The 15,169-nt window shown below is 37.3% G+C and overlaps 1 protein-coding gene across 6 annotated transcripts in view; it reads left to right on the top strand.

Moving 5' to 3' along the window:
- Positions 1–15,169, top strand: part of AGO3 (argonaute RISC catalytic component 3) — a 125,748-nt gene that overhangs the window by 93,178 nt on the left and 17,401 nt on the right. For all 6 annotated transcript variants that reach the window (XM_045782422.2, XM_045782423.2, XM_087858685.1 and 3 more), the window contains 5 exons: positions 1,995–2,154; positions 3,640–3,730; positions 8,264–8,458; positions 8,796–8,930; positions 11,465–11,566. In XM_045782422.2, the coding sequence (XP_045638378.1) occupies positions 1,995–2,154; positions 3,640–3,730; positions 8,264–8,458; positions 8,796–8,930; positions 11,465–11,566 (683 nt within the window). The remainder of the gene's footprint in view (positions 1–1,994; positions 2,155–3,639; positions 3,731–8,263; positions 8,459–8,795; positions 8,931–11,464; positions 11,567–15,169) is intronic.

Genomic DNA, 15,169 nt, shown 5'->3' with positions numbered 1-15,169 from the left:
TTTCCTAAGGTAAAAACATAGATTATTGATTTTAGATCTTTCTTCTTTTCTAATATAGTGAATTCAATACCATAAATTTCCTTCTAAGCCCTGCTTTCACTGCATCCCCCACACACACACAAAAAAATTGTTTTCTTAAGTAAGCTCTACACCCAACATGGGGCTCAAACTCATGACCCTGAGATCAAGAGTCACATGCTCTACCAAGTCAGCCAGGCACCCTGTATCCTACAAAATTTTGATAAATTGTGTTCCATTTCCGTTTAGTTCAAAATATTGTTAAATTTCTCAAGACTTCTTTGATCCATATGTTACACAGAATTATGTTAATATACAAATATATTGGGATTTCCCATCTGTCTTTCTATTATTGATTTCTAGTTTAATTCCATTGTGGTCTGAGACCATACTCTGTATGATTTCTGTTCTTTTAAATTTGTTAAGGTATGTTTTTGGACCATAATGTGGTCTATCTTGATGAATATTCCATGTAAGTTTGAGAAGAATGTGTGTTCTTGCTATTACTGAATGAAGTATTTTATAAATGTCTTTTAGATTCAGTTAATTGATGGTGCTGTTCAAGTCAACTGTATCTATTTTTTTTTACAGCAGCTGCACCATTTTGCATTCCTACCAGTAATGTACAAAGGTTCCAGTGTTTCCGTATCCTAGCAACACTTATTTTCTTTTGTTTTTTCGTTTTGATAATAACCATCCTAATGGGTGTGAAGTGGTATCTCCTTGTGGTTTTGATTTCCATTTCTTAATTAGTGATGTGGAGCATCTTTTCATGTGCCTATTAACCATTTGTATATCTTCTTCAGAGACATTGTATATTTAGAGCCTCACACAGTACTAGCATGTATTAGGTGCATATTAAATATTTGTTGAATGAATGAATGAACAAACCTTTCTGGAGGGCAATTTGTCAGTATCTACAAAAACATTAAATATATATACCTCTGGTCCCTGAATTCTACTTTAGAAATTTATCCTAAAGCTATAGTTATATAACCAAATAAAAATAAGTATACAAGGATATTATTTGTAGCATTGTTTGAAATAATGAAAACCTGGGGGCACCTGGGTGGCTCAGTCAGTTAAGCGTCTGCCTTCGACTCAGGTCATGATCCCGGGATCCTGGGATTGAGCCCCACATCGGACTCCCTGCTCAGTGGGAAGCCTGCTTGTCCCTCTCCCACTCCCCTTGCTTGTTTTCCATCTCTCGCTTTCTTTGTCAAATAAATAAAATCTTAAAACAAAACAAAAAAAAAACAATGAAAACCTGGAACAGGCTTAAAACCTATCAGTGTATGACTGGTTAGCTAAAATGGCATTTAAAAACAGACTAACTGCTATTGCTACGAATAAGAGCAACTTACATATTAAGATTCAGAACATACTGTATTATTGAGTGAAAATGACAATTTGCAAAATAGAATGCAGCTTTGGTTTTAAAATGTTTTCCATGTGTTTTATAAGAAAAAAGGTATGTATACTGAACTCTTTATGGTAGTTATAATGGCAAAGAGGAGGAAAGTTATAGGGGCCTTTTATTCTGTACACTGTAAAGACTCTATTTTTAAATTAGAAGTTGGAAAATAAGATTGAAAGTTATAAGTATACTATGCGTATAATTGCATTAAAATAATATAAATGAGAAAATTACTGGAAGAAATTGCAATAAAATGCTAACAAGGGATTATGTGTATTTTTGTTTCTGGTTTTCCGGTTATTATAGCTATGCTGTTTTTATGATGACAAAAATATACTTTCATATCTAAAGAATAAAACAACTGGGAAAATTATCACTAAATGTTAAGCTGATCTTCAAGGCAGTATACTTTAAATTTTAACAGCATTATTTTAGTATTGTTACAATTTTTAGTGTCCTATAATATGATGGTGTATTTCAAGGGGGGAAATATCGTAGCTTAATTTTCAATAAAGTTTGACCTTTTTTCTAACTAGAGGTATTTGCATTTGTTCCATAGCGGAAGTGAAACGTGTAGGAGATACACTTTTGGGTATGGCCACGCAGTGTGTCCAAGTCAAGAATGTAATAAAAACATCTCCTCAAACTCTCTCAAACCTGTGCCTAAAGATAAATGTTAAACTCGGAGGGATCAATAATATTCTTGTACCTCATCAAAGGTAAGATAAGCTAATCACTTAATTAAATTTTAATTATTTTCCATATCCTAATTTTTCTGTATATTGCCATATCTAAGATTAGTGTAAGAGACAGTCTTGATGATTCTTGCTATGGAGGATAAGTAAACATTTTAGAAAAGAATTTCAGGCAAGATTAAGCGAATCCCTCGTGAACATCTCCTCCCTCCTCCATTTTTATTTAGTATATGCAGAGAACCTCCTGCCTAGCTAGAAACTATTGAGAGCTTTATTTATTTCTCTGGAGAGCTCCTCTTAACAAAGTTTCTCATTATTTGATCGTCATCTTCAACCTGAGTGAGGCTGCTCACTCACCTAGCAAGTAAGAAAAGAAGGGAGGGTCTTGGGTGGGACATATGAATTAAGTACATCAGGTAAGTAAGCCATATCAATCCCTGCTGCAGTCAGTGGGACAATAGGTTTTACTGTTGAATCTCCTTCATGTCTAAGAGCTCTTAGCAAGTGTGACATAATGATAGAAACAGGTGCTGGGGAAGAGGTTGTTATTTGAAGAATTGGACAATAGGTTTCCTTTTAGTAGTTGAAGGAACTAGGGCTTTAAAAAGTTAAATATTTTGACCAGTGTGCACCACAAGTAAGCGTTAGAATAAGGATAGACTCGTGTATTTAACACAAAATCCCTTTTTTTCCTGTTTTTCCTCTACTTCCTGTTCCTGTTTAAATAGAAGAGATTCATAAATGAGATGGATACAGAATTTTATCACCAAGGCTACAAACTGAGAGACAGTCACTTGAATCTTAAAGGATATAGTTTTTTAAATCAGATGAATAGCTAGCTACTTTAATACATTCTCAAATTTATACTTTTGGCCAGGGGAGGGAGAGCAGTAGGTTCCCATGATCCTTTTCAGTGTAAAGTTTAATGATTCTTTTTCTCATTGAGAGATTACATAGTTTAAATGTAAGTGGATTACAGAAAGATTGGTACAAGCTGGTGGATTAATATGAGGAAGTTTGGGGCACCTGGTTGGCACAGCGGTTAAGCGTCTGCCTTCGGCTCAGGGCATGATCCCGGCGTTGTGGGATCAAGCCCCACATCAGGCTCTTCCGCTATGAGCCTGCTTCTTCCTCTCCCACTCCCCCCTGCTTGTGTTTCCTCTCTCGCTGGCTGTCTTTCTCTCTGTCAAATAAATAAATAAAATCTTCAAAAAAAAAAATGAGGAAGTTTATCATTTTATGCCTATTATGAGGAATGCTATCCCTTTACAACCACCAGCACCACTGCTTAAAGCAGAAAATTGCTCTGAATTAAGACATTTGATAGACTTGTGAAAGCTTTTACTTCATTGAGTTAGGAATTCATGAATCAAGAGACTAAAGCAGTAGTTCAGGCCTTTGAGGCTGTCTCTGTGCTGTGTCAGCAGCTTGCAGTTGTGTTGCAGTAGTATAAACAGATGCATAATGAAAAAAATGAATTATCTAACTCTTTTAAAAAATGTGTTTAAGACCTTCTGTGTTCCAGCAACCAGTGATCTTTTTGGGAGCAGATGTCACTCATCCACCAGCTGGTGATGGGAAGAAGCCTTCGATTGCTGCTGTAAGTATCATTAGGCAGGTTTATCTTGTCTAAAGTTTAAATGATCATTTTGGTTTCAGCTTTTTGAATTTTAGTGACACTGTCTTTGAAACCAACTTTTATAAATATATATATGTAGAATCAACTTTCAAATATTCTTTGGATTTTTTAAAAGAATGATCATTCTCTGGTTCGGGGGCTACAAGTTACATATATATTTATTAAATGAAGCTTATTAATTGTATTACTCAAGTCTTTTGTTTCCTACTTTAATTTATCTATTTGGCCTATGATTATATATTTTCAGTTAGTTTTTGTTCCAAGAGTTTAGGTATTTCAGTAGCGTCTTTGTTACAGAAAGATGAATTGCATAAAAGCTTGGTAGATTACATTTTTTTCCAGTGTAAAATATCTTCTACCTTTGTCCAATCTAATACTTTTTCACCGTAATTCTTTGTTTTAATACTGCCACTCCGGGCACCAGGGTGGCTCAGTTGGTGAAGCGTCTGCCTTCAGCTCAGGTCATGGTCCTGGGGTCCTGGGGTTGAGCCCCATTTGGACTCCCTGCTCAGCGGGAGGTTGTGCTTGTACTTTCTCTCTCTCTCTCTCTCTCAAATAAAAAAAAAAATCTTAATACTGCCACTCCTCCTTTTAACATTTGCCTTTTATATCTTTGCCCACCTCTATGTTTGGTAAAGTTTCTGTATAAGTTCTTTTAAGTGTTTTTTTTTTTTTTAAGATTTTATTCATTTATTTTAGAGAGAGAGAGAGCACATGAGCAGGGAGAGGAGAAGGAGAGGAGGAAAAGAATGTCAAGCAGGGAGGGGAAAAGAATCTCAAGCAGACTCCACACTGAGCGTGGAGCCCATCGAGGGGCTCAATCTCATGACCCACAGATTGTGACCTGAGCTGAAACCAGGAGTCAGCCACTTAATGGACTGAGCCACCCAGGCGCCCCTAAGTGTATTTCTTACAAACTTCAGAAAGCCAGATAATTTTTTTACCCAACTTGAAATTGCTTGCTTTTTTAAAAATGCCAACATTTTTTAAATGTCAACATATTTTAAGCATACTTGATAAATTTCAGAAATTAAACTGTAAACTTTTTACATATTTTTTCTGTCACCCATTACAATCTTTACATAAATTTTAAGTTTTAACAATCTGATACATTTTATTTATCCATAAAAATGATAGTAATGTTAAAATTTTCACCTAAGATTCCCAAGCTATTTTCATTAGTGGAGGAAATTATATTGCTTGGGGCACCTGGGTGGCTCAGTTGGTTGAGCATCCGACTCTTGGTTTCTTCTCAGGTCATGATCTCATGGGTCCTGAGATAGAGCCCTGAGTAGGGCTCCGCACTCAGGGGGGAGTCTGCTTGGAGATTCTCTCCCTCTACCCCTCCCCCTACTCATGCACGTGCCCACTTGAGCTCTCTCTCTTTTCTTTCTTAAATAAATAAATATTTGGGGTGCCTGGATGGCTCAGTTGGTTAAGTATCTACCTTCAGCTCAGGTCGTGATCCCAGAGTCTTAGGATTGAGGTCTGTGTTGAGCTCCCTGCTCGGCAAGGAATCTGCTTCTCCCTTCCCTCTCCCCCTGCTTGTGTTTGTTCTCTCTCTCTTTCTCTCTCAAATAAATAAAATCTTTTGAAAAATAAAGTCTTTTAAAAAAAAATTCTGTTGCTTTTTATTCTTATAGTTACACATGAATTGTCATTTCAGATGTCCTAGAGGTACTATGGAGCCACTTCTGATATTCATAAAAATGTTCTTATAGAAAAAGGAATTATTTTTTCAAAGAAGAAATTCAAAAGACTTTGGATTTGCTATTTTGCGGTCTGTTTTCCAAGAAAGTTTTAGCATAGTTGGACTGTTGGACTTCTGGGTAGTCATCGTCCTTTTCTACTAAATCCATTTCTAACAAATACCCACTTTCTTTTATCATTAAATAGAATTTATTAATTGATTCTTTTTGCTCTATGGCTTTATTCCCAAGAACTTAAAGACCAGTGTGAAAAACAAATCTAAGTAATAAATGCCACATAGTTTAATAGATATTTAATAGCAATATAAGTTAAAATTTAGATTGCAAAAAGCTGGTGTGTTTTGAGAATGTTGAGAAATGTAGGAAATTGGAGTGTAGCATAGCAGATTGTGAGGCCAGTAAGCTTTTGTTTGGCTGTTTGTGCCATCAGAGGGGTATAGATTTATTTTTTTAGTAGTGAGATACCATGCAGAGGAAAGAAACGGCTAGAGTTCCTTTTTTTTTTTTTTTTTTTTTTAACCTATAGAAGATAAAGAAAAAGCAGATACAATCCCTTGTACGTGGTAGGCAAGTTCTGGTTCATTTTTTTAAAAAAACTCTTGATTATTTTCTAGTCTGACCTAACACAGAAGAGAAATATAAGAATTTTCCATATTTTGGTTTCAAGTAATAAGTCATTAAATTGGGGCGCCTGGGTGGCTCAGTCGTTAAGCGTCTGCCTTCGGCTCAGGGCGTGATCCCGGCGTTCTGGGATCGAGTCCCGCATCGGGCTCCTCTGCTGGGAGCCTGCTTCTTCCTCTCCCACTCCCCCTGCTTGTGTTCCCTCTCTCGCTGGCTGTCTCTCTCTTTGTCAAATAAATAAATAAAATCTTAAAAAAAAAAATAAGTCATTAAATTACTGACAGGAAGTTAAGTACTCTTTTGAAGTACTATTTTTATTTATTTTTAATTGAGGTTTAACTGACATATATTAGTTTTAGGTGTGCAGCATAATGATTCAATATATGTATATATTTTTAAAAGATGACCGTAATATATCTAATTAACATCTGTCACCATACATAATTACAAAATATTTTTTCTTGTGATGAGAACTTTTAAGATTTACTATTAGCAATTTTCAAATATTCAGTACAGTTTTATTAATGATAGTCATTATACTGCATACTATACAGTACATCTCAATGACATAATTTATTTTTTAACTGGAAGTTTGTACCTTTCGACCCCCTTCCCCATTTCATCCATCACCCACTCCTGCCTCTGGCAACTACCATTTCGTTCACTGTATCTGTGAGCTCGGTTGTTTTTGTTTTGTTGTGTTTTGTTTTATTCCACATATAAGTGAGGTCATATGGTATTTGTCTTTGTCTATCTGTCTGACTTTTTTCACTTAGCATAATGCCCTCAAGGTCCATCCATGTTTGTACAAATGGCAAGATTTCATTCTTTTTGTAACTGAATAATATTCCACTGTGTATATATGCCACATTTTTTTTATCCATTCATCCATTGGTGGACACATAGATTGTTTCCACATTTTGGCTACTGTAAATAATGCTACAGTGAGCATGGGGTGCAGACTTCCACTTTTGAAGTACTAGTATAAATACTACCCTGGAAGAAAGAGAAACTGGGGGCAGAGCGTCCACCTGGTCTCAGCCTTGGGTCTGATCAAAGTGGTGTATAGACACTGTAAAGATATTTGGGTTCCAGAGACCATTCTCCAGTAGGTCTGTGAGCAACTGTAGTCAAGGTGAATTTTTAGTTCATGCTTCGAAGCTTCCTTTACTCCAAACACGTAATAATATTAAACAGTACACACACAGAGAAAATTAAGATAGCTACTCTCAGAACCAAGATTAACATCTTTAAGGACTGGATGCAGAACACGAACACAATGCAATAAGAGGGACTGTGGATTCAAGCCTCTGGTCTAGGATGTTGCAGTAAGAAAGGAAAAAATCTTTTAAAGTTTACGAAGCTTAACAATTCGAAGATGATGTTTCAGAGTCTTAAGTATGGCTTCTGGGGTGGTTTGCTAAAGTATAAAAGATATAAAGAGAAATTCAGGGTTTGAATGGGTCCTCTTACCTCCTTTTTCTTATTCTCCTTATGAATGTCTTCCTATCTCTTTTCTTTTCTTACTAATCTTTAAATATACCATCAACATCTATAACTTAGAATCTTATTAAGTGTAAAGTACAGGGGCGCCTGGCTGGCTTTGCCAGTAGAGCATGTGACGATCTCAGGGTCACGAGTTTGAGCCCCACTTTGGCCATAGAGTTTAAAAATAAAAACAGATTTTTTTTAAAATGTAAAGTGCAGCCTACTTACGGGAATATAGTTTATTGGTTGTTTTTTTTTTTTTTAAGATTTTATTTATATGAGAGAGAGCAAGAGAGAGAGCAGGAGCAGGGAGAGAGAGCAGGAGCAAGGAGGAAGGAGAAGCAGTCTCCCTGTGGAGCAGGGAGCCCAATGCGGGGCTTGATCCCAGGACCCTGGGATCATGACCTAAGCTGAAGGCAGACGCTTAACCGACTGAGCCACTCAGGCGCCCCTGTTATTTTTTTTTAAGATTTTATTTTTAAGTAATCTCTACACCCGATGTGGGTTTTGAACTCATGACCTCGAGATTACTCTCAAAATAAATAATAAGGTTATAATAAGGTACAAATTTAAATGAAATCCATGTCCTTTTTTTTCATTTTTTTTGTGGTAAAATTCATATTGATGTAGTTTTGATGGTCTTAATTTCTGTTTTTCTTTACTTTTTCCAACCTAGGTTGTAGGTAGTATGGACGCCCACCCAAGCAGATACTGTGCCACAGTAAGAGTTCAGAGACCCCGACAGGAGATCATCCAGGACTTGGCCTCCATGGTTCGAGAACTTCTCATTCAGTTTTATAAGTCAACTCGGTTCAAACCTACTCGTATCATCTTTTATCGGGATGGTGTTTCAGAGGGCCAGTTTAGGCAGGTTGGTTGCCTGCGATTTCATTATACTATGGTCAAATCAGATACTGTGTTTATAATATGGTATCTAGTTCTGAAGTTAGAAGTCTTAATTAGGTTGAGAATTCCCAAAGTCAAAATTTGATACTTCCTTAGATTATCTCTTCTAAAATGTTTACAATGGATTTGTAAGCCTTGATTGCTAAGATCATGCTCTGGTAATAGTTAAAATGGATTAGAGATTATACTTAGCTGTAAAATGATAAGCTTAAGAAATCCTGAAACTAAATCATGACCTTACTTTGAAGTATGTATAAGAGAACAGCTGACTATATCAAATCTTTCCATTTCATCTCGTCTAGGTATTATATTATGAACTACTAGCAATTCGAGAAGCCTGCATCAGTTTGGAGAAAGACTATCAACCTGGAATAACCTACATTGTAGTTCAGAAGAGACATCACACTCGATTATTTTGTGCTGATAGGACAGAAAGGGTAATCTTAACATCTGTTGTAATACTATTATAAAACAGGCTTATCTCATATAGATCATAGAGCACTAAACAAAGGCTCTCTGCCAACAGCAGAGGTTCCAGGGTATAGTAGCAGATCTCAGCATACCACATTATGAGTAGAGAAGCATCAAAATAGGTTGTTACTTTTTAACTTCCTAGAATTTCTGTTAACACTAAGTGAACACTAAGTGTTCAAAATCCCGTTAATGCTTTTTGTTATTGTGAAGAAATTCATAGTTTTAAAAATGTTCTTTCAATTCCTGTATGTCTTAAATGTTCAGAGGGGAAAAGGTGCATTTATTTTTTTAAATATCTTGTAAAAATTAGTTTTTTAAAAGCTGGGGACTTTCTAGAATGATTAGTAGAAATTGATGCAAACCAACTTTTAAATAATGCTTCTTTTAAAATTCACAGATTTTTTTTTTTTTAAGATTAGAGAAGGAGGGGTAAATACCTAGGGAAATTTGTCATCTTGTCTGCATGCAGTATAAGCAAGTAGCAATCTTGCCCCCCATCTTTCAAACCTTGGAGCAGAAAAATCTGAGGATTGCAAGTATTGGTGTCTCCTTGGGGAAAGGGTTCCACAGAAAAGACAGAGAGACAGGAGTGTATCTTTGCTTTGGTATATATTTAGTCTTTGTTTACACTTTCCGTGTAACTTCAGGAAAGTAACCTAACATCTCTGTGCCTGTTTCCTTCCCAACAAGGTTCGGGTGATACTAATATTTTCCTTTATTGGATTGTTAAAAGGATTAAGTAAATTAAATTATGTAATGATCCAAAATGGTGCTTGGCACATACTAAGCACTCAATAATGGTTGGCTAGTAGCTGTAGAGAGGTGGTGATGGTGGTCATAATAGAGGAAAAGAAAAAAGAAAAATAATAGAGGAAGAGAAATAATAATAGCAGACATTGTTCTAGGTATGTGTCATAAATATAACTCATTTAATCTTCGCAACGTCATGAGGTATTTACTGTTATTGTCATTTTCCACAGGCGGAAACTGGGGCATATGAGGTTAAAGAACAGGGTTATAAAGCTAGTAATTGGTAGAGCTTGGACTCAGGTCAGGCAGCCTGGCTCCAGAGTACTTATTATCACTGTCCTATAGCACCTCTCTAATAACAGTAGTGAGAGTTTTTTATTATGGTCTCCTGGTTGTTAAAGGTGTTTGACCCCAAATTACTAGGTACATTTTTGTACCTAGAAAACCAAATATTTCTTCAAAAGTAGGACTAGGAAAACCTAAGTTAGATTTAATGATTACTAACATCTGATGTTTAGTCATGCTAGTCCTTCATTTGTCTACATCTCTTTAATCTTTGTTCTAAATACTACTACTGATAGATGAGAGATAATTATAAATGAGGAATCAGGCACAGAGAGGTAAAGTACCGTGCCCTAGATAGCACAATTAGAAACTGGTGGAGCTGTGCTATGAACCCATTCTGCTCCTTCTGTAAGTAGAGAAAAACTTTTTATATGTGTTAATTTGATTTATATGTGTTAATTTGATTTATATATTAAGAATAAGCATAATTTAGTTGATTATGAACTATTTTTGCTTTGTACTTGGTGAAGGCTCGCTGGTATACACAGCTACAACTCAAGCCCCACTACCTGATAGTAGTCCCTCGTATGGAGAAAGAGTATCTGAGTAGTAAAATAGTTTCTAATTTGTTAGCCTTGTAAATCTAGACTTAGAATTACTGAATTTAAATGTGTTTAGGGATAAAGAGGTAGAGGTGAGACTACATATGCATTTTTAAGTGTTTCATTAGAAGCCTTTCGTTATCAGAAACTTTGAATCATTTCATTCATATTCACATCATAGCTATGCATGGTGTGGATTTCCTTACAAGATGTTGAACTGCTAGTATGAAGTAAAAGGAATAGGGCCTTTGCAGTCAGTTCTGTATTTGACTCCCAGTTCTGCCTTTTATTGTGTGCTGTTCAACAAATTATTTCATATTCCTGAGCCCAAGCTTCCCAAACATGTGGGAATAATACCTAACTTACAGGACTTTTTGATTGGAAATAATGTATGTTATGTGCCTGGCCCATATATGGTTAACAAGTGGTGACTACAGTTGATGTTATTGTCAGCATTCTTTCTCTCTAAAAATAGAGTGTTCTCCAAGGAAAATGGTAGTTTTCATAAATTATACATTCTAGAGTACCTGCTGTTCCCAGGTACGTAAATTGGAGCAGTTAAAGTAATTTTTTAAAAGATTTCCTAAGTGTTCCACCCATATTGGGATCACCTACTCGCTAAGCACCAGTAGGCACTAGTAACTCTTTGTTGTTTATCAGCTCTCACTGTCAGCAACATGGAAGAACAGGAACCAGGACTAGATTCGGGGCTGCTATTAATGCCTGCTCAAGTGATATTTGAAGCTGAAAGTAGTGAAATACGGGATCAGCCTATATATATTTATATATTTTCAAAAGTGCTTTCAGATACATTCTTTACCTTTGTCCTGTTTGTTTAAACTTTGACCAAACAAATCTAGGTTGGAAGAAGTGGCAATATCCCAGCTGGAACAACAGTTGATACAGATATTACACACCCATATGAGTTTGATTTTTACCTCTGTAGCCATGCTGGAATACAGGTAAGCCTACTCTTTGGGTGAAATGGTCTAATTCAGGAACTTCCATTCTTATGTCTGTTTTTTTTAAATCTTAGAAAAAGGAGAAAGAAACACATTCTCTGCATCCAGATTGTTTACACATGAAATAGGTGAAACTCTGAGTAAATAAATTTCTTCCCCTTCTTTACCTTGAGTTAGGGGCTTATTTCTATGAAAATACCAGAATATAAATAGTCTAATAAAATGAATCTCCCCAAACTGAGTCCTCAGTTTAATCTAAAATTTCAAAAAAAATTTAATATACCTGATTCTTCCTTTGACATTTGCTTATTTTTGATAATAATACATCACAGAAAATTTTGGCATTTACTGGCAGATATTGAGGATATGAACAAGTTTAATTGTAGATTTACAACTTTAAGTTTCAGTTAAATAATTTTAAGTCTTATTCTTTTCATAAAATCGTTTTGTTAATTTGTTAGCTTTGTTCCTTAGTAGAACATAAGCTTTAATTCAGTGCAGCAGCACAGTGAATCCATGTTCTTGGATGTCTGAGAGAATGTAGCCCAAAACTATTTTAGGTTACTTGCCATTGATTAAAACAGATTGCAGGGGCGCCTGGCTGGCTCTCGGTTAGGCATCTGCCTTCGGCTCAGGTCATGATCTCAGGGTCCTGGAATCAAGCCCTGTGTCGAGCCCCCTGATCAGCGGGGAGTCTGCTTCTCCCGCTGCCTGTCCCCCCAGCTTGTGCTTTCTCTCTGTCTCTCAAGTAAATAACTAAAATCTTTAAAAACTAAAATAATAGGGGCGCCTGGGTGGAACAGTGGTTAAGCGTCTGCCTTCGGCTCAGGGCGTGATCCCAGCATTTATGGGATCGAGCCCCACATCAGGTTCCTCCTCTAGGAGCCTGCTTCTTCCTCTCCCACTCCCCCTGCTTGTGTTCCCTCTCTCGCTGGCTGTCTCTATCTCTGTCAAATAAATAAATTAATAAATCTTTTTTAAAAATAAAATAAAATAATAAAAATAAATCAATTGCAGGAAGATATCCTGTACTGAACAGCTGTGTCTTAAAGCTTTGTATGTTGTACATACACTAACCCCCGTTCCACTCTTACAGCTTTAAAATTATCCCACTCATTTATCTCTGTTCTTATATCTGCTCCTCTTCATAATCAATGTTGTACATTTTCACTATGAGTGGTAACAGTCAATTAGCAAACCAAAAGTTAAAAGTACCTCCAGAGAGAAAATCTGTAAAACTGGAGCACATATTTTTATCCTAATGTTTCCATCCATGTATCTCACAGAACACTGCTGCTATGACTTCTCAATAAATATTGTAGAGTAGAAAAAAAGATACTCTGTTCAGATGAATTCTGGAAATGCTGGCTAAAAAGATTTTTCACTCTACAGTTTTTGGATACCACTCATACGCAAGTGGTCATTATGAGTCTTAAAGACAGGGATATTTCCATAGTTTATTAACCAGAAATTTTAAGGACCAGTTTTCCTCTAGGACCCCAAATTGAAATTTTGCTTTAGTCAGCAAATAACCAGGAATATTTCACAAGGACTAAAGGTGGTTTTTACACTTCTTCCCAGCTTTATTAGAATTTTTTAAACTCTCAGAGATCAAAAACAGGAGTCTTGTTTTTTTACCAGCTAAAATTAAAAATCCAATCATTTCTAGCCAGTATAAGAGATTATTTTTCATGTCACTATTTTTATCCGTGATTAACAGATCCTTCAACAACATTTTAGCCAAATTCCATAACTTCTTGACACTTACTGATCTTATTGGTGTTATTTTCTCCCTTCCCCATTTTATTTTGAGGTAAAATTCCCACTCATTTTTTTAAATTTTTATTTATTTCAGACAGAGAACGAAAGAGCACGAGGGAGGGGCGGGGCAGAGAGAGAAGCAGATCACAACCGGAGCCGAGGGCAGACTTTAACCAATTGAGCCACACAGACGCCCCTCCCACTCATTTTTAAAACTTAAATGTATAAATGAAGTCAAAGCTTGCTACTCCCTTTCACCCTTCACCTGCCCAGGACAGGCTAGAGCTTTGGTCCTGGTAACTTTGAGTAGAGGTGAGGACCATGGCCTGACTCTGAGATACCTCTTTCCCTTCCTCCTTCTAGGACTCTAACTCATCTAGAACTCCTGACTGTCAGCCTTCTGGTGGTGAGGAGCTGACGGAGCCTTTCTGTAGTCCATTCTGATTCTTTCTGATGCCATAGCCTTGGGGTTGAGGACCCTCAAAGGGCCGCAGTGTCTTTCTTGGGCTCCATCAATGGTATACACTCTTCCTTTAGGTTACATATCCCATCGTGTGGCTCCATAGCTCCTGCTCTTCTGCTCACTTTCATTGCTTTAGGCTCCCAACTCTTTCCAAGAATTCTCACCATTCTAGCCCTGTGGAGTTGGTAGAGTGGGCCTGTGGGCTCAGAGCTCAGGAAGCATCCGGCTGGGGCATGAGATGATAGTCTCCCTTTCCAGCAGTCTCTTATCTTTATTTTTTTTTTTTTAAGATTTTATTTATGGGGTGCCTTGGTGGCTCAGTTGGTTAAGCATCTTACTTCAGCTCAGGTCATGATCTCAGGGTCCTGGGATCGAGCCCCACATGGGTTTTCCCACTCAGTGGAGAGTCTCTTTATCCCTCTCCCTCTGCCCCTCCCCCAGCTCATGCCTATGTGCATGCACACTCTCTCTCAAATAAATAGACTTATTTATATATAGTATAAATTTTTATATATAAAATATCTATATATATTTAAATAAAATAGATTTTATTTATTTGAGAGAGCATGCATGAGTGGACAGAGGGGTAGAGGGGAGGGAGAAGGTAAGGGAGAGAATCTCAAGCAGACTGTGTACCAAGCACTGAGCCCATGGTGGGGCTCGATCTCCCGGCCCTGAGATGACAACCTGAGCCAAAACCAACAGTTGGTCGCTCAGCCACTCAACTGGCTGAGCCACCCAGGCACCCTAGGCTCTTATCTTTATAATTGATTCTCTTGGAGTCCCCCTTACATGTCTTCATCGGAGAGAGCATACCTTTCCTTACAACTAAAATTCCATGTTTTCACAAAACCCTAATCACTCTCTTCCCCTACTGGGAGGATGGGGATTAGCTGAGAAGAGGCCAGAGCCAGGGTATTAATGATAAAAACCTGTCCTGAACTGTCTCCTCTCAGTGAGCCCTTGAGGGGAGGTGGCTGGCTGCAAAGATTGGTAGCTCTTCAGACTGTGGGATACCTAGCATCTTTAATCCTCTGCTTTGGGCCTTAGTTGAAATTCCAGGGCGGCGGGGGGGCTGAGGACGGGACTCACTTGACATACTATTAGAAACGTATTAACTGGGTGGCACATATGACCCCTCTGAGCCCCCAAAGGGAGTTCTTCTAAAGAGGTAAGTGCTCCCCATTCAGGAATCAGAGCAAGCAGTGTCCTAAATTATAACTTCCTAGCATAAATCACCAAAACTTCGAAGATATCCTTCACTATTGTTTAACAATCCTGTGACTCCTCCTTTGTTAGCTCGTACTACCATTTTCCATGAGTCCCTAACCTTGGTCTTTCACCCTGACACTGAGCACACGACCTCTTCCTTTTACCTC

Source organism: Ursus americanus, chromosome 33 (assembly GCF_024610735.1).
Source record: "Ursus americanus isolate L20-20 chromosome 33, mUrsAme1.1.p, whole genome shotgun sequence".
NCBI classification, from domain to species: Eukaryota; Metazoa; Chordata; class Mammalia; order Carnivora; family Ursidae; genus Ursus; species Ursus americanus.
Note: the sequence above shows the minus strand (reverse complement) of the source record. Positions and strands in the feature narration are given on the sequence as shown.